Source organism: Tympanuchus pallidicinctus, unplaced genomic scaffold (assembly GCF_026119805.1).
Source record: "Tympanuchus pallidicinctus isolate F22 unplaced genomic scaffold, pur_lepc_1.0 scaffold8, whole genome shotgun sequence".
In the NCBI taxonomy this organism is placed as follows: Eukaryota; Metazoa; Chordata; class Aves; order Galliformes; family Phasianidae; genus Tympanuchus; species Tympanuchus pallidicinctus.
Genome location: NW_026294802.1, coordinates 20,455,742 through 20,482,743, shown reverse-complemented (window position 1 = coordinate 20,482,743; position 27,002 = coordinate 20,455,742). Strand labels below are relative to the sequence as shown.

Genomic DNA, 27,002 nt, shown 5'->3' with positions numbered 1-27,002 from the left:
GACAAAAGCTCAGTGTTAAACAAACTGCAGATTAAGCCGTGTCTCTTCAAAGACATTTGTTTCTGTTATAACTTGTGACTCCAAATTCTGGTCCAGAACACAATGAATTGCAACTTTGTGTGTGTGTGTGTGTGATTGTAGAAATACAGTGAGTTTACCTACTTCTCATGCAGAATAAAGCTCACTGTTTCTCAAATAATTCATTTTACATGAGATTTTTATTAGCCAGATAAACTGTTAGGTCAGTTTATCCAAGATACACTAAACAGCTTTGGGCTTTATTAGCATCATAAAGACTAATTCTAAAGACATTAATAAATATTTTACCTTTAATTTATGTTTTATAATTGTCTGAAAGATTCTGTTTTCCAAAGAAAACATACCTTTTGGAATACTGTTTGTGCTCTTCTAAAGTGAAGATATGTTTCGGAAGAATAGCTGACAAATGTGAGTGTCTCTGAGAGGGAAAATATTCAATCAAAATGGATAAATATTCACTTGTGTACACATATTTTCTTTTTAATACTTTTCCACCTATGTTACAATTTCAACATATAAAATTATTTAAATTTAGAAATGATACATTGATTAAGGAAAAAAATTTGCATTTACATTGATCTTCTATTGCCTTCAGTACTATTTTTGTAATTAAAACATTTTTCTCAATATTGCTTCACAACTTACAGCTGTTTAGATAATTAACTTGTCTTATAGCATTCCATCTCATTATCTGTTTCACTGTTAATGGAAATATTTCCCAAATTAACAAGATTTGAAAAACATGTATCTTGTGTACTGTAGTAAGGAGTTAATAATCTTTCTTAAAAATTCTCGTAATATGTGACAGTACTGGCTTCTGTCATAGCTTAGATGAGGTTACCAACTGGCAAACGGGGTAGACACATATATGCATAAGGGGTTTTGCTCAAGTTGATTGGATTACCATCCAGTCTGATGTCCTCAAGAGCCCTGCGTACATAAGTGAAATCTCTCATTTTGCAGAAAGTATCTTCGTGCATCTCTTGAATGTTGTTGTTCTAAAAAAAAAAAAAAAAAAGCCCAAGCTGTCTGTTAGAATAGTGGCTTGAAAATAAATTTTTAATCTTTAAAGAAAAAGCTATTGATATATTTGCTGTGTCTAGGGAGATAATAGAATTTGAGATTGTGGCTACAAGTGCTCAGCTGAGAAATCTCCTAAGCAGAGGGAAAAACTTTTGTCTGGTGCAGTTTCAGAACTAAATAACTCAAAGAATATAACTAAGGCAGATTTTGGAGCAGGAGCCTGGTAGAAAAATAGAGCATTATCATTTTGAGAACAACAGCATTATCAATGCAACTTGGAACCAGCATAGGACAGTCCAAAAGTCACTGAACATAAATCACTATCTTAACAGATTGATGTGCCTCAACCTGTAAAGGCACAAATCTGGAAATTAATCTGCGGCAAATTACTTCCCCCCCCAGGCCCTCTGACGTTAGCTTAATCCACATCTGTATACATACAGGGAAAATTATATGTTTTAGAGTTATTCCTTTGATGTAAATTCTTCTCATATACCTTTTCTTTACTGAGCTTTCATTCTTTAAATGAACTGTTACGAGCAGTGAATTGCTTGAATCCAAGATTGTCTGGAAATTAGAACTAAAAAAGTCACCTCTTAAAGTGAGGACTGGCTCAAAATTATTCCTTATTACTTTATTAGTCAGAAACTGGTGTGGAAAGAATACAGCTCACTAGCTTTGGTCTGTAACACATAGCACTGAATTCATTCTAGCAATTTATTTTCGAATAATATTGCATTACAAAATCTAATAATTTTTAACTGAGCTAAATTTTACTTATTTCAAATACTGCAATAATTACTTAATTTTATGTGTCCAATAGTTTATTTGGGTCAAGCACATAGACTTTTGGATAAACAGAAGAAAGAAAACAAGATAATATTCACACTTTCCAGTTTTACTTGCTATAATTAACATGATACATAGTACCACTACTGTGTAGCCTACCTGAAGATGAAGAGCTTGGAGGCTTTCAGGGAGTGGCAATGGAACATGATCCAAGTTATTGTCAGTGATGTAAAGATGCTGTAATTCATGCAGATCCTAGAAGATGAAGAATAAAAGCAGGTGAGGATGTTAAAATATTTTTGAAAATCTTTAGCAAGTATATTTGAAGTCTATCACTACGATTATCTCTATTGAAAACTAACTACTTTTGCTTCAGCATTATATGGATGAGAAGGCAGAAACTCAAAGACAGTTAAGAACTTTCATTTGCACAGGCAGAAAGCTATTTCTGTCAAAGATTAACTGTTTGGATAAAAATAAAGGAAAAAGGACTTTGTAAATGTCTTTAATTAGAAACTTCATTTCAATGATGTTGAAAGTTGAAAATAGTGCCTCTACCAGTTATGCAGAAAGGCTTCCCTATTTTGTCTGTTTTCTTGTTTTTGTGATAAACTTACTCAATTTTGCAGAAGCTTACTGATGTTTAAAAATTTTAACAACATGAGAAATGCTTAGTCTAAGAATAAAATTCAATTTGAAAAGCTAAATGATTTTCTCCACAGTTTAGTGGAAGAAGCAGCTTCATCTGATGATTACAACAATATCAAGATACAAACTTGTCTAGGTCAGTAAAGCTCAGTAGAATTCTCTCATTTTTCATCTTCTGTTACTCACCGGAGTGAACACAGTACCTAACTACTTGCTGGAGTACAGTGTTTTTGTTTAAGTCTTTTCGGCAGGGATTTTTGAGACACCAGAGTGAAGGTGCTTGGTAAATATGGAAGGGAAGGGCTGAGAGCTCCTCATGCAGAAGAAATAGGTGCTAGGCCAGAGTCTCAACTTCTGGGCTGATTTCTGTTTATCATTCCTACTCCCAGTACTTTCCTTATATTGGGCTAGGCAAAAATGTCTGACTCAATAACTCGTTGCTATTGGTTGCTTCCCTTATAAGCTATCTTCCAAAGGAGGAGTTCTGACACAGTTGGTTACAACTAGTTTCTTACGTGGTCCACATGAGCCAAGTCTAATGTGTGAAGCTAATTATATTCTCTTTGGTGTTTACAGTACAGTCTAATGACTTCAGATTTCACACACAATTAGAGATACTACATGGCTGCTTCTCTCCACCAAAATTTCTGAGGAAGGGTGATCACTCAGAGGTTCCAATTTCAAGATGGGAAGAAAGTGTATTCATTTAATGATCTACTCTAGCACATTCCCATGTAGATACAAAGCAGAATAATTTTGAAGCAGTGGCATCCATAGCTTTTCTGTGCCATCTTGTCTGCTTGTAAGAAGAGATAAAGCAGCTTTCTGGAGACTCCCTTGTTTTGTTAGCAGTGTGGATTATTGGCTTGTAGATACAGTATGCCATCATATGTCTTGTCTGGATCTTCATTAAAAAAAAAAAGAAATAGGGCTTTAATGTTCAGCCAGTAGTGTTCATTCATCTTGTTCCATTTTTATTGCTTGCCTGGCAATCAGCACAGTAGCAATGTCTATAACCTCAATAGCTTTACTACTGCCGGAGAGATATTTAGGCTGCTTTTCAGACCACATCATACTTCAGTTTGGAGAGAGGAAGAAAGGATTTTCCTGTGAAACCTGCACTTACTTTAAATGCCTCATTACGGATTCCCTTGCGACCAAGCCTGTTGTTGCTAATATCAATGAAAGTCAAGGTAGATGGCAGCTCAGGAAGTTGCCTTATCCTGTTGTCACGGAGCACAAGTTCCTGAAGTTGGGGCAGTCTCCGGAAGGCATCTTCATGGATCTCTGATATTAGATTTGCAGTCAAATCAATCCTTTTTAAGTTATCTGGCAGAGAAACAAGATGCAATGAGCATTTCTCAATGTATTTCTTGAAACTTAAAAAAAAAAAAAGAAAAAAGCAAACAGCCTATTTAAATTACAGGTAAAGAGCTTTAAATCTGGTACATTTGTAACTCTGAAGGTAATTCCTTCTGTTTATTTCCATGGAAATGCCACAGATACTTCAGAAAAGATAATTCACATCTAATGTTTCTAGCAAAAGGGATCAACATCTCCCTTTCAACCTGCTTAAAAATTTTTGTGTCATTCCTCATACATCTTTCAATAAAAGAAGTCAGTAATTGTTAAATTCACATTTATTCTGGAAATATTTTAAATGATTATCTTTTGAAAAAGAAAGTTTAAACGGAAATAAAAATAATCTCTTCTATTTGGTCCCACAATGTTGTCACCATTTTCCTACTGGAATGTAATGTAAGAAATTGCATATGTTGACTTTTTTTATAAAATACATTCCAACATTTTTTCCAGTTGAAAAAAATATTACAAAATAAAACTTACTTTAAACAGAACATATAAATATCAATGTATTGATATGCATGGACTTGAACTTTAAGTCAGTTAATCTGTGGCTTAATTATAATTTTATCCAGAATGTTTTTCATCATTAATCATTATTTTATTTTATTTAACATTTATTTAACTTTTTTTCTCATTGTGCAGTCTTTTATTTTTTTCTACTAGCAGTGTATTTAGGCTTAAATAACTTTTAGGTTTTCTAAGTGTTTCTTGCCCTTGTTTTATTTATAAATGGAAAATGTGTCCCTTCCCAGCTTTCATCTTACTGTGCTGGCCAATCCAAGCATTTACAGTTTGCTTTCATAGAGAATCTTTTACTCCCTTTAATTATTGCAGTAGCCTTTTTTTGACAGTGATTCAACACTTTTCAGCATTAAATCTATAAGCATTTGTTACATAAAGTTAGTCTAAAACACACAATAGAAAAAGTGGACTGATCATCAGATTGGTAAGTGTAAAAATCATGTATCTTCAAGATGGCTCAAGTAAGAAACTGGAAAATTGAGGCTTTCAAGATTACTAATTTTGTCCAGTTCAGGCCACACAGGATTTTGAATTAGAATTTTTCATTTACTGAAGAATTTCCTAGATAGTTCTGAAGTAAATCTACCTACATCTACCTAGAAAAATGGTACATTCTGATATGCTGCAAATATTCCATTGGTGTTTTTTTGTTTGCTTGTTTTTGTTTTATTTTTTTCTATCTTCCTAAAGTTTATTGCAGGTAACAGCAATAACACAGATGAACTTTATTATTTTAGTAATTCAAGATTTTGACAATATTTGAAGTACTGATCTCTAAGCAAAGCAAACCACTTTTCTATGTGCATTTATATGTATAATGTTACTAGCATCAAACATAATGTATAATGAATCACAGTGCCAGGAAGAACAGAAAATAAAGATATTTGGAGAAACAGTATTTTCCATACTTAAGTTAGCAAAGTCGTTTTTGTTTATCTTTCTGATTCGGTTGTAGCGTGAGTAGAAATACGTGGTTTTCTTAGGCAGTGGTGGAACAGCATCCAGCTCGTGGTCATCACAGTAGACTGTTGTTCCTAGGCATGTACACAACAGGCACGTGGGAAGGCCTGTGGAAGAATTTAGAAGAGAACTGACTGTTTGGACAAAAAATGTCCAAAAGGATATGTAAAATAATATAATGAAATACTCACCTAAGCATATAAAAGATTTTATTGATGCTAAAGGTAAATCCTATTCCATCTTGATCACCACAACATATAATTACAACCAAGTGATTAATTTCTGCCTCAAAAATAATTACTTTTTTTTCCTAACTATGCCTTTTGGAAGGGCTTTTAAAATATTTCTTAGGATACTGTGTGTCCCAAGTTACAGCAATAGAACATTACGTGGCAGCAGCAGCCAAAGTTCAATTTAACCCTAATCTAGCATGAGTTCACTTCCATCTAGAAGGGAAAATTAACAGCCAGTGACTGAAACTTAAAATGATTTCCTAAATCTGTTTCCATAAATAGTATTTCTAAGTAATGTGTAGGGAAGTTAATATTTTCAGAGCTATAGAGAACTTTAATTTTTTATTTAGGAACTTTTTATTTAGATTTAATGATTCAGAAATGTAATGTCAGGAAAAAAAGTATCTTTCTATCAGTCTGAGTTAAGGTAGTTTGAAGACTGCGTTAATAGTTACCACCAGAAGGAAAATGAAAAAGCAACACATTTCTTCTTAATCATATAACTGTATGCAGACAGTGAAATCAGGTGTTTCTCATATTATACTGCTCAAATGTTGTGAGAATTCTGACAACAATTGAATGTTCTCAGTGCTATTTTGTGCAGAAAAAGTTGCTAGTTGCTATGAGTGTTCTATTTTTTATACATTCTTCGAGTACTGGTATAAATCATAGAATCAGAGAATCATAGAATCATAGAATAGCCTGAGTTGAAGAGGACCACAGTGATCATCTAGTTTCAACCTCCCTGCTGTGTGCAAGGTCACCTACCACCAGATCAGGCTGCCCAGAGCCACATCCTGCCTGGCCTTGAATGCCTCCAGGGATGGGGCATCCACAACTTCCTTGGGCAACCTGTTCCAGTGCATCACCACTCTCTGTGTTAAAAACTTCCTTCTAATATCTAACCTAAATCTTCCCTATCTCAGTTTAAAACCATTCCCCCTTGTCCTATCACTATCAATCTATGTAAACAGTTGTTCCCCCTCCTGCATATAAATGCTCCCTTCAAGTACTGGAAGGACACAATTAAGTCTCCCCTGTTTCTCATCTTTTATTGCCATATAAATATTCCTCTGTTTCATGTTTCTTCCCTTTTAGTAGCAGATACCTGGTTGTTCTGATTAGTTATAAACTAGTAGCATAATTAATGAGTATGGAAGTATTATTTTTGCAGATGAGATTTTTTTCCAGACCAGCTGTAGAAGATTTGCCTTCTTAATCCATGCCAGTTATCAACAATAAATAGTAACTAGCTGAAGAACAAGCTATACATGTGGTATCTTTTCAGGCAAGATTAAAGATTAAAGATGACCAGAATAGTGTTATTTGTTAATATCTGCTTGGGTAACTATAAGGATTAAACTCTTATTTCTAATTTCCCAAACTTCTTTCAATGGGTGGTTTAAACTAGTTACAGGAAGAAAACAAACTGTCATACCTTGAATCATTCCAAAAATTTTAGACCTAAATGAATGCAGACTTGAGAATGGCTAATTTTATTCTTTGAAATATTGCAACATAGTACAGGAAGAGCATTTCTTCTTATGTCCCATTTGAAAGACTTGTACTTATCACTTTGTCTAGAGTAGGCTAAAAAAGGATAAGCGTAGGGTAAGGATTCAAAAATATGACAAAAAGATAAATGAACTTGGCTTGATGTTCCTGGGCTTTGTAATCTTCTGTCCAGTGTGAAGCCAAGAACAGCAGCAAAATCTGAGAGGAAAATATGTTGCTGAAAAAAGTAAAGGCATCAAAGAATCTTATTCGACATGTTACAGCCCCTGGCCTCCCGCATGCATCTTTTCATTTGATGCACTAGTTGGTTTACATTCAGTGCTGAAAAACTGATAGATGAAGTATTCATCATATGTAATATGTATGTGAAATGTTATTCTAATTTCCTGAAGTTTTAAGAATTGAAGGAAGTTGTGAGGGTTTTTCAGGATTCTCCTGGGAAATTGACATTTCCACTTCTGTTTGTTTTGGCTTATGTATAATGTTTTCGTCTGGTCAATGTTCACTATTAATAGAATAAAAAAACCAGACTAAAACATTATTCATTTCTCCTCATCAGACACACAAAATTTTGGATGCATGAGCTTTTCTATTCATTTATCTTTCATGGCACTCAAGTATTTTTTTAAGCGTGGTAAAAAAAATTTAGGCTTTTTCTGTTGTGTTGATCACTATACAACACAGACTCATCACAGACATGAATAATTATAGTAGCCTTCAACTATGGGTTTAGAGTAACTACTAGCAAATCCTAATTATTAGCATCACAATCTTGTGTGGGAAAGGGACAGATTATGTTTTGCAATTTTAATTTTTCTGTGATATGTGGAAAGCTCTTCTTCAGAATCAGATAAAAAAATTAGTTACACTGGAAATTTCTAAGCTGTTCGCCTTTCTAGAGTTCCTAACTTTTTATGATCAATTCTTCACTTTTTTTTGTATGAAAATATTATCAAAATAATTTAATGAGCATAGTTAAAATGTTATTGGAATCTAAGTCAATAAAAATGTGGTGGCAGCATTTCTGAGCTTCTAAATTTTTTTAAAGTAAAAAAAAATTGAAAAATGTTTTAATTGATTCAGAGCCATTTTCATAGGGAAACAGAATGGCAACCCTTTGACTAACCATGTATCTGATTTCAGGGCATTCAAGATAGGCCACAATATACCTCTGCAATAACAGAGATGCAGAAATGATATATCTGATGGGAGAAAGTTGAGGTAGACGTTCGTAAGTGGGCAAAGTGGGCTCACTCAAAAGCAATGTTCTGCATGTAAATCTTGTTCCTTCATACTAACCATCTTGAGTTTGGGGCACAAGAACCCCAGACCCTTGTGCAGAAGATCCATCAATTAATTTTGGCGTTGATGCTTCTTCCTCAGGTTCTTCTGTCAGTGGTGCAGAAGAATAACTCTCTTGAATTATAGAAGGTATCGCAGTCCCAATCTCTGTCTGGGAAAAAAATTGAGAAATGTTACTGTTTACTTCCACTGGCAGCTGTTTGTCTTCCAGTTACTTACAATCTGCCAGTAGAGGTCACGTAAGTTCTGAAGTTTAGTGCTCAAGCTGCATTTTATCAGGCAGCTATAGTGAATTCTGGTGGTGTGTAAACAAATCACAAAACTTCAGCATGCTTATTCTCTTTTTATCTTAATTTTTAAATGTGCTGTATGCACATATGAATGCAAGCTGCATATATTTCATTAATAAGAACATGTACTAACAAAATACTTTTATCTGCTTTACTTAAACACATCATTTTTCTGAGAAAGCTGGACATTCTCTGTGTGACAATGAAGTAAAATTTGCTGTGAAGCATCAAAAATATGCCTGCCATTTATCCATGATAGTGGTAATCGGATCATCGTAAATTCATAGAATCATAGAATCATAGAATCACCAAGGTTGGAAAAGACCTAAAAGATCATCCAGTCCAACCGTTCACCTATTCCCAATAGCTCCCACTAAACCATGTCCCTCAACACAACATCCAGCCTTTCCTTGAGCACCCCCAGGCTCGGTGACTCCACCACCTCCCTGGGCAGTCCATTCCAGTGCCTGACCACCCTTTCTGAAAAGTAATGCTTCCTAATGTCCAGCCTGAATCTCCCCTGCCGTAGCTTGAAGCCATTCCCCCTGGTCCTATCACTAATGACACGAGAGAAGAGGCCGACCCCCAGCTCACTACAACCTCCCTTCAGGAAGTTATAGAGAGCACTGAGGTCTCCCCTGAGCCTCCTCTTCTCCAGGCTGAACATTCCCAGCTCCTTCAGCCTCTCCTCATATGGCCTGTGTTCCAGACCCCTCACCAGCTTTGTTGCCCTCCTTTGAACACGTTCAAATTCAGTGTGGCTGTGAAGCCACCGTTATTATTTTAAAAACAGTAACATCTTTTTTAAAAGTTATTATTCAAGAATTCTGAAGTTTAAGTGAATGCAGTACTTGCTAACATGTCATGAGTATTTTTGTCAAAATTCGTTCTTAGCGTGAAAAACTGAACACCCTAATTAGCTTCATTCATTTGTGGATGCGTTATGTAAGAGGGAGAATTAAAAATGCAAATAAAAGTTATTAGATAAAATACTGATTTAGAAAAATTCTATAAAATTTGTCAGATCTCGTTGCAGAACAAGAAATTATTTTTTCTTCTTTAAATCCTCTATTGAATATAATTAAAATATTTAGTCAATTTTGATGTGATAATTCTTAAAAATCATATGATTTTGCTATAGGACAACTTCAAAATAAAAATCTAAAATGTGGGAACTTTCTCATGTCTTATCATCTCTCATAAAAACAGTGTTGTAGACTCACCAAGCTTGTTGCTGGAGCAGCCCACATTTGCAAAAAGGCAGTGCAGTTTTCTGTAATCACCCAGACACTAAGAATGCACTGTAGTTATCTAACCTCTGCATTCTGCTTTACTGCTGTACCTTGATTTCCCCATGTTTGAGCCCTTCAGGCTGCCCTTTGAAAATGCACTTATTTTTTAAATCCAGAACGTGAATTAGAGTTCTTATGGTGCTTTGCACATTGAGGTGCTGTTTAAATGTTAGTTAAAGTATACTCCTCTTCGGTTGCTGCACCTCAGTGCTGCAGTTAACACTCCTTAGAGTCTATCTAAAGTAGAGTATCAAAAGTAGGATTTTTATCTCAGTACCTTCACCTTGCACAAAGGCACTCAAATGTAAAGTTAAACTTTATGAAGTATTTTCCTTTACTGCAGCTTTCTAGCACAACGTGATAAAGCTGTTGAATTCTGAGTTTCTCACCTGGCAACTTCTCTTACTTCTAGATCATTACCCCTTTACTGCTAGCTTTGCTGTCCCACTGGAGAACTGGCTGTTCAAGTTGCTCACACTCATGTCCATAAATCATAGTTGTAAAGGCCAATAAAAGATGTAGATTGCATCCATATGGGACAGGTCTTTAGGAATTTTTAAAATTAGCTTTTCTATTTAGACTACACAAGTTAGAAGAAATAGCACACATGAAATGCTAGGTCTCGGACTCAAGCATGAATAATGCCTTTGCTACATTCTAATACCTATATTAATTAGATTTGGACTGAATGGGCTTTACGGTCTCTGTATCTTCCCTAATTACATCACTATAGGCCATATTTACAGATAAATATGTGCTGATTTAGTTATTAGGATCATAACTTTGTAGAATGCATGGTAATCGAGTGAGCAAAATGAACTTGAAATGAACTATGACTGAGTAACCTGTTGGTGTAAATAGGAGTGAGGCTGTACCTTGCTCCTTTGTGTAGACAAATACAAAATGTTCCCATCTGTAGCACTAACAGTAAGAAGCTTAAGCAGGAATGGACTTGTGGACAAATCTAAAGAAGACTTTGGGAACAAAGGAAATGGGACAGATGTTCTCTGAATGGAGAAAGCCTAGAGGGAGGGATACATTCCAGACTTTTATTGACCCAGGCTTGCACTGCACTAAAGTACTTGCACATGCTGTCTACTTCTCCACCAGAGGATGTCAGTTGAGAGTCCCTGCCCTGAATAAAATCCATAGATTTTGAGACCTATTAACAGCTTTATATACATCTTTTGTGGCAGTTCTACAGAAAACAACATTCTGGACAAAAGCATCTTCAAGAGAGGGTTTGTAAATAGACCTAGGAAAATGTTCCTTTCACAGGATTTGAATTATCTACACTATCTTTCTCTGAGCATTTGAGGATTTACTTTATGGTAGTTGAGACCCACAGTTTTCTTTCTCTGCCTTTTGCTGTTCAGCTGTTCTTAGCTCTTTAGTCACTTAGTTGTTGGGCACCAAGACAGAGATGCTAACTTCTAGTAATTCTGTTTCTGGATTGTTTTTTCTCACTCTTCTGTTACAGGATATGATCTCATTTTAGGGATGCACAGATAAATGTCTGCCCACATTTCTTGTAGAGAAATTATTCCAAGCAGCTCACATTAGTATGTGTTCGATCCATTGCATCTGTTGTCACCATTGTAAAAAAAACACCAACTATTACAAGGAATGTTACAACATTGCCATTTTTGCACTAGTAATAGGAGTTTAAATGTATTACATACTAGTCCCAGAACATGAGCAGCATTTGCTTGCTGTACATGGACTGGACTTGAACCAGTAACCTAGAGGTAACAGTCTGTTTCCCATTACTGGTCATCTGATCCATACAGTTTTCTATTTTCTACATATTTGATAAATCATGCAAGACGGAAACAAGACCAAGATGTTTCTTTGTACATTGTACAGAATGATCTTTTGTCTTCCAGATGTTTGTTGCTTTTTTTGGCAACATACACTTTACAGAAAAATAGAAATATTTTTAGATCATTTTATGAGATTATTATTTCTTCTTCATTTTTTTATTTTGTATTTCCTTTGCTATTCTAAATAATATATAAAAAAAATACAAAACAAGATTAATATTCTAGAGATAAAGGATATTTGCCAATATATACAGGCCTTCAAATCATAATTAGCCTTTAAAGACAGACATAATATATGTCATAAGAGAACAGTGAAAAACAATCATCACATCACATCAAATGACATGATATGAAGCTATTCTAGTCTGCTTTTGGAATCAATTGAGAGATCTAGAGAATAACAATACCAGTATTAGCTACAAAGCATGCTGTAAGCAGAGTAATATGTTTATTAAGATGTCATGAAATATTTGTGAAATATTTTTTTCCTCCTATATTTACTGTCAGTATAACTGAAAATGAAACTGTTCAATGTGGATGACCAATTCAGAGGCACTTTTAGATTAGGAAGTTAAAAAAAATCAAAAGCAAAGAAATCTGAACATACTGAATGAGTGATAAAACACAACTGGTGAAAGCCTGGTCATGTAACAAGTCATCCATGGGCTAGACAACTAGTATAAGCTGGCCTCCTACCACAGTCAGCAGAGAAAGAAAAGAACATCTGAAGAGCTCCTGCCATCAACTCAAAACAGGTTTTGTAGGTATTTATCTCTCATCATTACCTGAAAAAGAGCTAGGAAAAAATTGTAAAGGTTTTAAGATTAGAAAAGGCTCAGGAAGCTGAAATGTGAAAAGAAAAATAAAAGTAAGATGAAAGAATGTTTGTGGGGTAGTAGTCAGCAGTAATGGAACAGACTGGAAATGTAGATGAGTAAGCATTAGGACCGTGGATCCACATAAGCTGTACAATGAACAGAAATACAGAATGCAAAGAAATTCAGTGAGGGAAATGGCAAGGCTTGAAGCCATCACTCTCCCCATTTTACTTCTGAGGTTTTGTCTATTGATTAATATCTACAAAAGAATTCTAGGATCAAGATTGATATATTTCATGTAAAAAGTTTAAATCTACAGGAGAATCTCATGTGCGCCTTCTCTCAGTTCTCTTTTACTGCAGAAAATATGCTTTAAAACACAAGCAGAAATTTATAACTTAAAGAGAGACATTATAAACTTGAAGGGGCGGTTCTAACACACACTGGCCCACCAAAAGGAACTAGCTCCCCTACTGCTGTTCCAAAACTGTCAAAGGCTTACAAGAAAATACCTTAATTACGGAAGAAGTTATTGGTTTGTTTTTCTTTCCAAAAGTGGCACCTACTAGTTTCTTCTTGAATTTTGCATTTAAGATCTTCTTTTCTCTTATTGCCTTGAAAATAAATATTTGCAAGTTAATGTGTAGCTATTTAAATTACAAATTTTGCAGCTCAGAAAAATTACCATTTTCTTGTACAGAACTATAGAAATAGCAGTTAGATTGGAGAAAGTAGTGTCATAAAACTTACTGTGAGATTCTGGAGAGAGGAGGGTAACAAAATTTACAATTTACAAAATTTCTAAATAAACTGATTTTACCTATTCACATTCATTCTCTCAGATGTTAGCTATATGCATGTTTACACTGGTGTATCTTGTATTCTATAACTTTTTTTCCTGCCAGATGTTGGCAGGATGGAGTCTTCACCGAGAAGACATCTAGTCTTCAATGTGCAGGACCATCAATTTTGGTGGAAACAGCACATTTTTCTGTGTTGCTCCTGGGAACAGTGCTCTGGAAATGATACTGCCAGGCATAGCATCCCTTATTAATCCTTTTATGGTTGTTGTGTTTTTTTTTGTTTTGTTTTTTGTTTTTGTTTGTTTTTTTAAAAGTTATTTTGTTGTTTCTATTGGAATTTACACACATACACATATATATATATTTATATGTATAAATATGTCTACATATACTTCAGTCAGCCCAATCAAAGTATATGAACTTGTAATCCAGATCTTTAGAAATTAATTTTCATGGATTCTGCCTTGGAAAATGTAGATAGAGTCTGAGGCTCTTTTCATTAATCTTGGAAAATAGTCTTTTTATCATCCTGACCACATAGTATCCTAAAACATTTTGTATTAAAAGCAAGTGTAGCTGTGTCATGTCTGGTTATAGCTGAGTAAAAATATTCATGTTGCACAGCATTGGAAAAGGGATTTTACTTACAAATTCTGTTATCTGAGAATGCAGAAATTCCATATAAATGGAGGCTAATCAGGATTTCTATCGGTATTAAATTAAAGTCTCATTTCAGCACCATTTGAAATTACAGATTTCTAACACTGGTTTGAAAGCTACGTAATCTTAAGCAAGCCTGGAGCAGACATTGTTCTTTGGAATAGTGCTGAAGTTTTGGAAGACAAATTGCAGAGAAATATCATGCCAGTTTTAGAAATCAGAAAAGGACTCTGAATCATTAAAAGACACATCAGAGCTGAAAACTAATCTCAGCTACTTAATGAAGACTACCACAGCAGTTCTTGCTGATCCAAGCCACAAAGTGAACATACACAGTCTGTTAAACAAACTTGGAGACCACTCAGCCTGCTGGAGTTTCTACCAGGAATGTTGTCAACCCACAGAAAACAACTTCAGTTTGACTTTCAGCTACCTGTAGAGGAGAGTTCAGCATCTCAAGCATATTTTCTCATGCATTGCAGTCAGATCAGGCACTGCTGGAGCTGAACGTGCTTTTGTTCAATTCATCAGCCTAGCTTTTCCTAAGCACACTGTGATTTCTTTGAGTACACTCCAACAAAACACTGTTATAAACATGAACAGAAAAGGACTGTATTTGCTCCACTTAACTTCAGATGTTGAATTTGAATATCCTGTTCAGCAACTCAAATGACTACATTTGCCTGTGTAGACAGGCAAAAAAGAATAACCTCCTGAGGGTGGTTCATCTCAACTTCCTGAGGTGCCTGTCCATCTTCCTTTGGCTGTTCAGGAGACAATATGAAAGCAATAATATTTTTCACTGGACATCAAAGTTTGGTGTCATATCTATTTTTCATCTCATTTCTATAGATTGCAGTGCTAAGACATTTCATCTGATTTGATCCAAACTGGTATACACATGTAGCCCAGCCACCGTGATACAGATATAATGCTCACAAGCTGTTGCATCTTAGAAAAATTTTTAACAGTTTAGGTATGCCTTCACAGAGTGGACTGTTAGTGTAAAATCAGCTGACAACCATTCGTGACAGGTCTAGAGCAAGAACATGAGGCAAAGGCGAAAGTGCTGAGGGCATTCAACCAAGAGAGCATATACCTGTTGTTAGCCTGCCAAGGTTGGCACTGCAAAAATCTCTGTTACAGAAGACTTCCTAGCTACCAAATGAAGGAGAGAGGAGAGCATGGATGAGATGCTGAAACAGAGCCAGAGGAAAAATTCAGGACAGAATGGGAACAAACCAAAGGAAATGTGATTATGTAGCCTAATTAGTGATGAACTGAGACTTTTTCAAAGGATTATTTGTGTACCATGCATTAGAAAATCACTGTACATGAGCAAAGATAGAGACAACAGAGGAGACTCAGACCAGAAACACAGCCCTCTCCACTCTGAGCTGTATACCAGAGCATGTTCTGGATTCTAAATACCAGGAATTTTTCTTTAAAATCTATATCTTGTTTTGACTCACTCTAAAATGTTTCTTACCTGAAATGTTTTTTTTCAATTGGGATAAAGGTGCACATTAAGAGCTTGCTTGTATTCAGAAAAAAAAGACATGCAGCCATGCATACAAATTTAGAAATCTGGGTTAATTTTAGCAAATATCTGTATCCTTATGTCACAATCTGTATTAGTAGGAAGGATATGCATCCGTTCTTTCTGGAAGTGGTCATAAGGCTGGATGTCTGGCAAAAAAATGCTGAAGTGCTCAAGGATATCAAGGTAGCAAGCATCTATTGTAAAAGATGTAATCTCACTGTCAAGTTACGGCTCTCATCTCTTGCACAGGAATTTCAAGGCTGGTGATAGTTACACTAAAGTAATGAGCTCAAGCTGGACCAATTTCATGCCTTTGGACTAGGACAACTATTACACCAATGATTTCACTGTTTGAGGCAGGAGGAGGATTGCAGTTTATTAGTTCTCTTAAAGTAGTGGTAACTGGTGTTATGACTATTTTCAATGTTTTAGGTATTTAAGACTTTTTTAGCCAGTATACTTAATCTTTATAACTTTTTGTGTAGATAATTAGGAAAGACTAACTCTTCTTGGGCTACTGTACTAAAACTTCCTTCCAGTACTTGAAGGGAGCTTATGAGCAGAAGAAGAGTTTTTATATGATCTGATAGTGACAGGACAAGGGGGGATGCTGGAAATGTCTAGCCTTTGTGGAGCTATACATACAGAAGCATATAGAATCAGTTATGAACAACTGAGTGAAAGAGCTGTATTCAAAACTCAAATAGAACATTGCCTAAATGGAATAAAGCTCCAAATGGTAAACTTAATTCCCTTATTTTATTAGTTATTTTACTTCTACATTAGTTGTGCCAATTCATAAGCTTTTTTAAAGTCTATATGATGTATAACCATTTTTAAGTCTCTAGCTTAATCAGAAACCTATTACAAAGTCATAAAAAGAAGTGCAAGCTTCCTTCAACACTGAATATGGGCAAGTTGGAATTCTTGCACAGGTAACAACCATCTTCATTTCTGTTACAGTAACAGCAGCAATCCTTTGTGTGCATATGCGGACACATTTATGTGAATGTGTATTTATGACTCATGTTCTTTTCTTTGAGCAGGATTCTGAACATTCTATTAGCAGTTTGATTCAAATTCAATACACAGATGCCATTTTAGATATTTGGTTTTTTACAGTGCTTGTTTCTAATTTTCTTCTGGATCCATATTATCCAGCTCATGTACTCTGTGTACACACACATGGACCCTCTTTTTTTTTTGCTGCTTATTTAGTGCTAAGTTAGCTTTCTCCCTTCTCAGCCTCACTGGTACCAATGAAAAAGGCAGCATTATTTTTCTGCAGTCTGTGGATTTCAATTCCTATTTTCTGTCATAATTTTTCCTAACTGAAGGAAAATGAACTAGATAAATTTAACAGGCAGTATAATCAAAAGCGTGTAATATGATTTTATTAAACCTTATTAACTGATGCAGATAGGAATATCTATGCACAATTTATTTGTCTCACATCCCGAGTTTTAGTTTCTAAGAGGGAAGAACTTCTGTTAGTACAAACAAGAAGTTACACAACAGTCTCTTTGATAGACTGACTTGATCATACCCATTTTAAGGAATGAAATCAGTACACGTTTGCAGAGCAGTTGGGACAATGAAGACACAGTCTTGACTGGGGCCTTTGAACTCCATTGTGACAAAAATATTCATTGAAAATAATAAACAAAAAATTGCTATGAAGGAGAGGGACGGTACAATGCGTGTTTATGCAGTTGTAAGTGTCAGCTAAAACCAATGCAAAGTTTGTAGATAACTTTACAGTGACATCTCTTTGCAGCCTTTCTCCTCCAGGACCTTGAAATTTCAATCTTGGTAAAAGGTTTGTATTCTTATTTTCCTTTTTGTTGTTGTTGTTGTTCTTTTTTCATTTTCATTTGTGGCTGCTCTTTCGTATGTGTGTATGTGTGTGTGCGTGTGTGTGCATTGCCTTTTTGCCTTTATCTACAATTTTTAGTTCTTAAAGTCTTTATAAAATTTTCTTTCTGATTGATGTATTAGTAAGGTTTTCTTGGCAACAAATGTCCTTTCGCAGCAAAGTCTTGGCTTAGACTTTCATGTTTCAGTAACCTAGACACTTAGAAACCACAGATTTTGTAGCCGAATTTTGATCTAATACATGCCAATGCACAACTTTGATTCAGGATTCTGTACAATCTTCTAATTCCCAGCTGTAAGCAATTTCCCCTTGCAAAATCTTTGTACTAAAAATGTGTTCCATGTACATTTATTATATACAATGAAAAGAATGCAAGAAATTACAAACTTATTTTAGCAGGCATTGCTAAAGAACCTCTGATTTCCATTGTTAACTTTTCAAAACTCAGTATCAGAATTCTAGAAGTCATGCCTCTTCTGTCACTGTTAGCTAACTATTAAATTAAAACTTCAGAACTCAGCTAGACATAGGTACCGTAAGTCTATATAAAGTTATATGAGTAACATATCCCAAAAGAGAGAATGAGTTTGAGATGCAACACCTAATTTTAACCAGATAGAATGACAGATAGGATTCCCCCATAATTACTTGTAAGTCTTTCAATTTGGTGACTGCACATTCAGCGATTGATTACAGGACATAATGGGTCCATTCTGGAAAGGGTATATCTGACACAGGTACTTTAATTTAATTCTTTGACATTCACAAGGACCTAATGCCCCTGAATTAAAAAGAAGCTGCTCATCTGAAGTCCTTGCAAATCTGACTCATAGACTATCTGAAAATCAGTTGGAAGTATGAGCCTGGAAAAGCTTGAAATTAGTTAGTCTAAAAAAAGGTGTTAGGAAAAGTTTGAACTTCTGTGAATTTAGAAATCTGTTATGTAGAATGATTTATGTTTGCAAAGAACTGAAGAGAGCAACAACAGATAATATTTCTTCAGTTTTTCAGATTTCCAGAAAGCTAAAACATTATTTGGAGGTCTCTAAAGCAAAATGCAAATCAGGTCCTAAAGAGTTACTGCACACCATTTGGATCAAATGAAGGCCTGCTATTCGTATGTGCCTCTGTGGTATTGCTCATCATTAAAGCTATGCATAATAAAATCTAAGCCATGACCTTCAATAAATACTGAGTTCTACACACAGGGCTGCACACAGAGACATGTAGTTTGTAAGTTGTAACAGTGATTGAGAAGTCATAAAATCATAAAATGGCTTGGGTTGGAAGAGAACTCAAGGATCATCGAGTTCCAACCCACTGCTGCAGGCAAGGTTGCCAGCTACAATATTAAGTACTAGACCAGCCTGCCAAGGGTCCCATCCAACCTGGCCTTGAACACCTCCAGGGACGAGGCATGCACAACCTCTCTGGGCAGTCTGTGCTAACAGTTCACCACCCTGTCAGTGAAAATCAAATGTGTTGTTTATAAAACATGAGTGATGACAATAATGTTTAGAGTATCTGAATGATAACTGACTTAAAAATCTATAAAAGCTTTCTGATTTCTGTAACACTGACCACCCTGAGCTCTCTGTTGGGCTTTGGGAACTATGAATGCTTAGGCTTCTTTGGGATGGTACATGGGAAAATGAATGTAAGCAAAGGATTTTGGCAAAAGATCTGGGAAAAAAACAGCTCTCACAGGGAGGTCCATCCATTCATCCTTAAAGTAACATTCCTTCCAGCTGCTATGACTGATGACCTTCACTTGGAGAATTTTAAGAAGACTGGATAAAGAGCTCAACATTGGGAGAAAATCATACTTTGGAAAAGTTTACAAGACAAAATAAATATTTTGATGTCTTATTTTTATTCCATGTTTCCCTAAGTATAGCAAACTGAGATAGGATCTGTTTTATCTTGTTTGTTATAATATTGATCATTCTGAATTTCCTTTCAGCTGGAAGAGAGCCACAGGAGACTTGCCTTATATGTCCCTCAGAAACTTGAAGAGGGGCCATACAGACAATAGTATCATAGCATGTCACAGGGAGACCAGAAGACGGTTGCACTTAGCATTCAGGACATTACTGAGAAATCTATAGGACTGATAGGTTCTCAGGAATAAAAGGCATAGAAACTCAGAGTTATTGCTCTCTAAAATGACGCACAAGTATCTAGTGATTTAAAGTTGAAGGTGAATTTTTCATGGAAGAAAGCACAGATGAATGAGTATTTAAAGACCTTTGAATCTGCATGGCACAGGGAAGTGGATCAATGACAAAATCATTCCTCTAAGCCAAAGTTCTTCACAGTCCTTCTTAGATTAGAAAATGTATTTCCTCTAAACTGTGAGGTTCTGATCCTGATGCAGAGATGATATGTATCATTCCAGTTTGCTAGTTTTAAAATATATTTATCTGTAAATTCTGTCTCTTTTTCCTTTGATTTTAATGCTGCTACCTTGATCTCACCTTGATGAAATACTAGCTACTGTCTTTCTCAATGCAATCATGAATCACTAAGAGGAGCACATTTTCATGAATTATGTGCTGTTTTGTAAGAAACTACTAAAATATTATATGTAATTAAAAAAGTCAAAAGCAGAACAAAAACAAAGCAACCACACAAAATTACCCTTATTATCTAACCAGTATTTTTCGCTTATCTTCTATGATGAACATCTTCTATCCACTCAGTGCTGTATCACACAGTGCTTATATCACCTTCATGGAATTTTTGCCCATGGCTATGAAGCAGAGTGAGATTAGCACTAATGTAACTTTTAAGTAACATAGAGAAATACAAAAATCTAGAAGAGAGCATTAAACTCAACAAAGTGAGTCATGTCTTCTACAGGCCACAGTATCTCAGAATCTGACAGAATTTCAGTAGTTTTTCTTCAGTAATATTCCTTCCATTCTTGTTTTTCAATTCAAGCTCCTTTCCTTTTCCTTTCTCACTTCCTTTTGTTCACTTTTCTAACAGAAATAGTAATCACTACCTTTTATAGCCTAAAATACTTGTGTTTAACATATTTGTTATTATGAGAAATAACCTCAGGTAACAGCATTTCACAACCTCATCTCATGGGGAATCCTGCACGTCCTATAACAGCTGTTTCAGTATCTCATATAGACAAATAAATCACTGGGGCAATCTCTATCACAATTTGCAACAAAGTGAGGAGACCTGGGGGAATCTCCTGCCTAATCACACATACGCAAATGAATTGGGAAAAAAATTGGCCATATTTTTAGACTGGAGAAAATGTGAACACAGTGTGTTAGCACAGAGAATTGATTGTTGATCAACAAAAGACAACAACATGAGCAGATTTGTCTGCTATATGTTTTCATGGCCAACAAAAGCCATCTGTAGCTGCTGCAGTTACGTACTTTAAAAGAACAGAAAAATGAAAAGTTCTCATTACCTCTAATTGGTCAGATTGCTCAGTTTCAGCATAGGCAAATGGGTGAGGCAGTTCTCCAAGTGAAACATCATAGAACTCAGAATCATAAGTTAAAGGATCAGTGATAGGTACAGCTCCAACATTCTCAAAGATAAAAAATCCCAGAAAAATATTTACAAACGTCTTCATTCTGCTTTTTTTTTTTTTTTTTCCTGAAAGAGAAGAAAATGAAAAAAATGTGACTAATATGATAATTGCAAGTAATCCATGAAAATTTAGTCTCAGAAATACAGTGCTTCTTTTCATGCAGCAATGATTTGATGGTCATATTTATTCACAAAGTCTCAAAGGTTTATTTTGGATCAGAGAATTTCTGCAGATGGTTTTGGTCATACTAACATTTAGCTAATAAAGGAAGGACCAACTGATTTTTGTTGTATCAGAATGGTATAAAAATAAACTGATCTCAGTGAGAAGACATCTAAAGGGTAAAGAAAGTTTGTATAATAATCTTTATTCCTTTTCATCTGTATTTTACTATTTCAAATTTATCACTAGAAAGAGCTTTTGAGAAATTAGCCAAGGCTAAGTTACTATTTTTTAATCAATCACAATAAATCATACTTTGAAATGTCCAGCTTAATTTTGTCTTTCTCCTCTACCAAAATCTACTCAAAAACATTAGGACCCCTTTCCTTCCTATCTTTGGATGAGCATAATCAATGCATTTTTTCACCCAACAGCTGTTCTGACATAGTGTCATTTTAAGTTTTCAAAGGATGTGGCATATTTGGAATGTCTCTTCTGCAAAGGGTCTGGGGAGCAAAATCAGAAATAGTCTATGTTCTTCCCAGCCCTATTATTGACAGTAGCCTTACTTCTTTCATTATCCAATCAGCATAATTTTTAAAGTAGTTAGAAATTACATTGGAGTGCTGTCACCTGTTCTCCTTGGAGGATAGAACTTCAAAATCAATTACCACCTTTTTAAAAGTTCTATATTTTACTAACATGGTGCAATATTCACACTAGCCTTAAATATCAGTATTTATACATTCCCTATCCTTTGTAAGTTATGTCCAACGTGCAGGGTCTATTCAATATTTTTTGCTTACATCTTAATTTATTCACTGCTTCCACTAATTTCACCAAAAGGGCAGACTTTGATAATAAGCAGTGCATATCTAATAAACTTCTGTACTTCTGTTGTAATCCCATAATACACACAGGCAAGTATTTCATTTAAAATTATAGCAATTTAAAGTAGATTAAGTATAAGAAACGTGTGAGACAGTTTTTGGAACGTGTGCTAAGCGACAACTTGAATTTTAGTGATGTGAAAAGAGATCTTTATGAAGCTGGTTTAGGCATGAGGATATGAAATTCCTCTGGGGATGGCCAGCAACACAAGGCATTCATTTTTCCCTCATGTGCTTTATTCAAAAAGACTTTTCAGTTGCTGCTGGGAGAAACTAGCGCAACATTAGCTTGTCTTTGAGCAGACTTAGTTGAATTGCACCTTTCAGTATTAGTTTATAAGATTACTAAAGGTTTCCTGCTTCACTGCAGTAAAATAAAATAAAATACATCCAAGCGTACTTGAAACACACTTGAATATTCTTGTTCTTTTTTCCCGTTTTGTATTTTCTGCTATTCTTAATAGAAATGCTTCTGGTCTTACTTTTTTCTGACGTGTCATTTAACTCAAATGATCAAATTATAAAGGATATTATATACTAACCCCAAAATATAATAATAACATACATTTTTTTTGCTCCAAGCAAACAAATGCTGAATACCCTTTATTCAGAATCATTCACATTTAATTTTTCCTAAAAATAAAAGATTTTAAATGACATATTTAAATGTACACCATTTTGCATAAGTAGGCAAAAGCAGTAAATACAGTATTAATCTCCTTGGAAAATACTGCTATTTATGTATACCCATAGTATCTGCTCTAACCTACAGAGTTTGTATGTCTCTGTACTTCCCTTCTGTGCAATATATTGGAACATCCTGTAATGATATTGGCATCTGCAGTAGCTGTAAGATCAAATATTTTGATGAAGATTATGTACTCCTCTAACAGGAAGGAACTAAGACATATCCAGAGAAAAACATAGTCTCCTCTACCTTCAGCCTTTAAATCAGCAATTTGTGCAATAAAATCAAACAAATGCTATAAAAATATTTCCAACCTTAAAAATCCAATTTACTTTTCTAAGAAATAAGTACCAAAACTTACCTTTTGCTTCCAATCTCTCAAATGGCGTGGAGTTACTCAGAATGCAGAGCCAGTGGTATTAGACCCTGACCAATGACAGTGGCATTCTGGGGCTGTGGGAGGTAGTACAGCTTCTATCCTCAATGGGGGACTTCAGCTCAGAGAGTTTCTCTGACTTTGAACACCTTTATGTTTGATTTTGAAGAATTTAATTTGAGCAAGGTCAAACAAAGGTTTATTGTAAGCAAATGGCATTTATTCCACATCACTGCTTTTTATCCCTTCCCCTAAAACTCCTCACTGCTCCTACCAGTGTCTTTATAAATCTGATTAAAAAGTAGAAGTAGTTTTATTTTTGTTCAATTAATCCATTATAGATTTTATAATAACAGGAAGGATGCAGAACAGAAATGCAATGCATGATCAACACTCAGTGATATATAAGATATTTTAATACATTAAAACCTCTGCAATAAAACGCAGAGTTGTTGATATTTAATTTCTTGATTGCTTTCTCAGTAGGCAGATGTAAACAATAAGCATAAAATAAAAGCATCAGTAAAAGGAAATCTAAGTAAGCTGTAAGAAAATCAATACAGAACCCACGTGACTTTGAAACAATGCCCAATTTAGCTTGAATTGAGACATAGTAGTTTCATCAAAGCTGGGAAAGATCCTCTAGATTTACCACAAGGTGAATGACCTAAGTCACTTCTTACATAGCGAATAAACATATTGTTATTCCAAATAGTCAACACTCTCAATTGTGTGCTGGAAACAGTTTTTTAGGTGCTCTGATCATCTAAAAATATGTGTTTCCTACCTTCAAAATCAAGACCTCAACAAATTGCATAGTAAATGGAATACTTTTACCTATGACATATTTTTTGCATGTGATAATTTAATTTATTTCAATCTACTGTGGGTAATATGTATTTAGAGATTTTTTTTTTCTCTAAGTACTTCTGAGACAATACTTAAGGGACCCATTCTTTCCCATGTTTTTCTTTGGCAACCTAGGTTACCTTCAGTAAAGCCTGTGACTCTGTCCCCCACAGTATTTTCCTTGAAAAGCTAGCAGCTCATGGCTTGGACATGATTGTTACTCTTCACTGCATTAAAAACTGTCTGGATGATGAGCCCTGAGAGCAATGGTGAATGGAGTTAAATCCTGCTGGTGTCCAATCATGAGTGGTGTTCCTCAGTGGCCAGTACTGGGGCCAGTCCTTTTACTGTATTTTTGATGATCTGGACAAGGAGATTGAGTGCACTCTCAGTAACTTTGCAGATGACACCACACTGGGAAATAGTGTTGATCTGCCTGAGTGTGGGAAGGCCCTACAGTGGGATTTGGATTGGCTGATCTCTGGGCTGAGGCCAATGGGATGAAATTCAACAAGACCAAGTGTCGAGTTCTCCACTTCGACCACAGCAATCCCATGCACTGCTACAGACTTGGGGCAGGGTGGCTTGCAAGTGGCATAGAGCAAAAGGATCAGGGGATGCCGGTCAACAGCTGACTAAACATGAACCAGAAGTGTGCCTAGGTAGCCAAGAAGGCCAATGGGATACTGGTTTGTATCAGGAATATTGTAGCCAGCAGGACAAGGGAGGTGATCATCCCTCTGTACGTGGCACTGGTAAGGCCTCATCTCAAGCCCTGTGTTCAGTTTTCAGCCCCTCACTACAAGAAAGATATTGACACCTTTAACACGTTCAGAGAAGGGTAGCACAGCTTTGAAGGATCGCGAGCACAAATCTTACAGGGAGTGACTCAGGGAACTGGGATTATTTAGTCTGTAGAAAAGGAGGCTCAGGGAAATCTTACTGCTCTCTGCAACAATCTGAAAGGAGACTGTAGCATATGGGGGGTCAGCCTTTTCTCCCAGATAACTAGTGATAGGAGGAAATGTAATGGCTTGAAGTTGCATCAGGGGAGGTTCAGGCATTGGAACAAGCTGCCAGGTGATGTCAACATCCCTGGAGGTATTAAAGAGACATGCAGAGATGGCCCTGAAGGACATCATTATTGGCCATGGAGATGATGATCCAAAGTTTGGACTAGATGATCTTAGAGGTCTTTTCCAACTTTAATGATTCTACGATTCTATAAAGGATGATACCACTTCCTTAACATATATGAACTGCTATAACATACTGCAAGTGATAAATATATATTGTAGTAGTGTGCACTTTACTTTATACTTTATATATACATTATACTTTACTTTTTTACTTTATAATGTTAGCCTATTCATGATTTCTTATTGATGGCAATTTCTGTATATTTTTTTCTGCTTGATTCTGTGGTGGCTTTTTTTTATTATTATTATTGCCATTTTGTACAATAAAGAACCACTCTTCAGATCTTCTTCATCATTTCTCCATCTCTTCTTTTAAATGTACCTCCTAATACTGCCACTGTTCCATGCAAACAGCTGTGAAAGCCTAAAGATATTCCTTACCTTTGAAGGAATATAGTGTTAATGTAGAAGACTCTAATGTATTAAGGAAACCTGATTCCTTTTGTTTTAAATAATTTCCTCATCATTTTGTTTTTCAACTAAAAAGACCAACCTATAAGCCCAAATTTGTATGCAAAACTCAAAGCATATTAAAAATGTTAAGCAATCTCTAATAATTTGAATGTCCACTGGCCTAGGCAATCTGAGAAATTTGAAAAGATTTAGCAGATGGATCACATGACCTGTAGAAGAATAACACATCTGTCAGCACATAGGCAAGATATTTTAGGACAAATGAAATGTTATTTAGTATTATTTGCTGCCTTGGCAACTGAGTGAAGCCCTGAAGTACTATAACTACTCCTAGATGACAGGAAGGTTCAGCTTAATATGATTCTTATCAGAAGGTGGGCCTTGAATTGTTACATCCAATAATTTCTTTCTTGAAAACTCCTTTCCACTGTGCTGTGGGATCACACTACTGAGTCCTGTTGCAGTTTTTGTTCTGGTCAATAGTTTTAAACTCAAAGTACTGTGGTTTACTCCTGAAGCTAATGACCTGGTTGCTTTCAGAACTCAAGTATACTTGTTGGAGGTCACATAATAAATAGCTATAGCTTCTACAGTAAAATGCATCCAAGCGGTAATTTACATTGTTCCCCATAATGAAGTAATGAACATTATCTGACTTCTAAGTATTTTATTTTCTTCTGTACTTGGTCTTTTAAAAGATGTAATTTCTAAATGCTCAATCTAAGTAATACTTTCTCAAAAGTATTCTCTTTAGATAAGCGCTTGTACAAAAGACTTCAATCTTGTATCCTTTGTTGAAGGAAAATTCTTATCTAAAACAACTTCTTCAGGTCTACACTCGTGTTTTTTTTTCTCACTTCTTTACACAAATAAGTTGATTTTTACATACTGTGGCCTAGGGCCTGAAGCTTTTGGCAATTTTGGTCTACAGGTTTTGTTTTATTAAGACCAAAACTATTCAAACCACTTTAGTTTCTGGATCTTACCATAATCTTGATTTTCATGGCTTACTATTTTCCCATTCCTGCTAAAATACAATATACTTTGCTAGCTTTGTTTTTGCAGAAACAAGGAGGCCAGTAAGCAAATAAAATGAACTGAATGTTGTATTACAGTAACTGATGTTGGTATTTTTTTTTGTTTGTTTGTAAACTTATTTGGAAAAGCCTACATTTTATACAAAGTACATCACAAAATTCGGAACATGTTGTCTTATGTGGCACATATATTTTTCAAATAAAAATAAAGGGGTCAAAGAAAGAAAATTATTTTTGGGGTGTATTTTATGATGTAAGTAAGCAGAAGTTGGAGACAGAGTGGCAAATCTGTGGGAGACATGCTGTGTTTGATGGTGGAATTAA

The 27,002-nt window shown here is 35.3% G+C and overlaps 1 protein-coding gene across 1 annotated transcript; it reads right to left on the bottom strand.

The window, feature by feature from the left end:
- Positions 1-389: 389 nt before the first annotated feature.
- EPYC (epiphycan) lies at positions 390-21,171 on the bottom strand. Its single transcript, XM_052668080.1, has 6 exons — positions 20,938-21,171; positions 8,394-8,547; positions 5,295-5,453; positions 3,626-3,828; positions 2,011-2,106; positions 390-1,037 (listed from the first exon to the last, which is right to left on the bottom strand). Exons 1-6 carry the CDS (start codon positions 21,103-21,105, stop codon positions 867-869), a joined length of 951 nt encoding a protein of 316 aa, XP_052524040.1. The 5' UTR covers positions 21,106-21,171; the 3' UTR covers positions 390-866.
- Positions 21,172-27,002: the final 5,831 nt, after the last annotated feature.

What these genes read in the sequence shown, in the direction of transcription:
- EPYC (XM_052668080.1), bottom strand. Translation starts at nt 21,105, where the DNA reads ATGAAGACGTTTGTAAATATTTTTCTGGGATTTTTTATCTTTGAGAAT. An exon ending in AGCAATCTGACCAATTAGAG is followed by an intron (nt 8,548 to 20,937) that starts GTAATGAGAACT and finishes TTTTTTTCCCAG; the next exon opens with ACAGAGATTGGGACTGCGAT. An exon ending in AAACGACTTTGCTAACTTAA is followed by an intron (nt 3,829 to 5,294) that starts GTATGGAAAATA and finishes TTTCTCTGCCAG; the next exon opens with ATAACTTAAAAAGGATTGAT.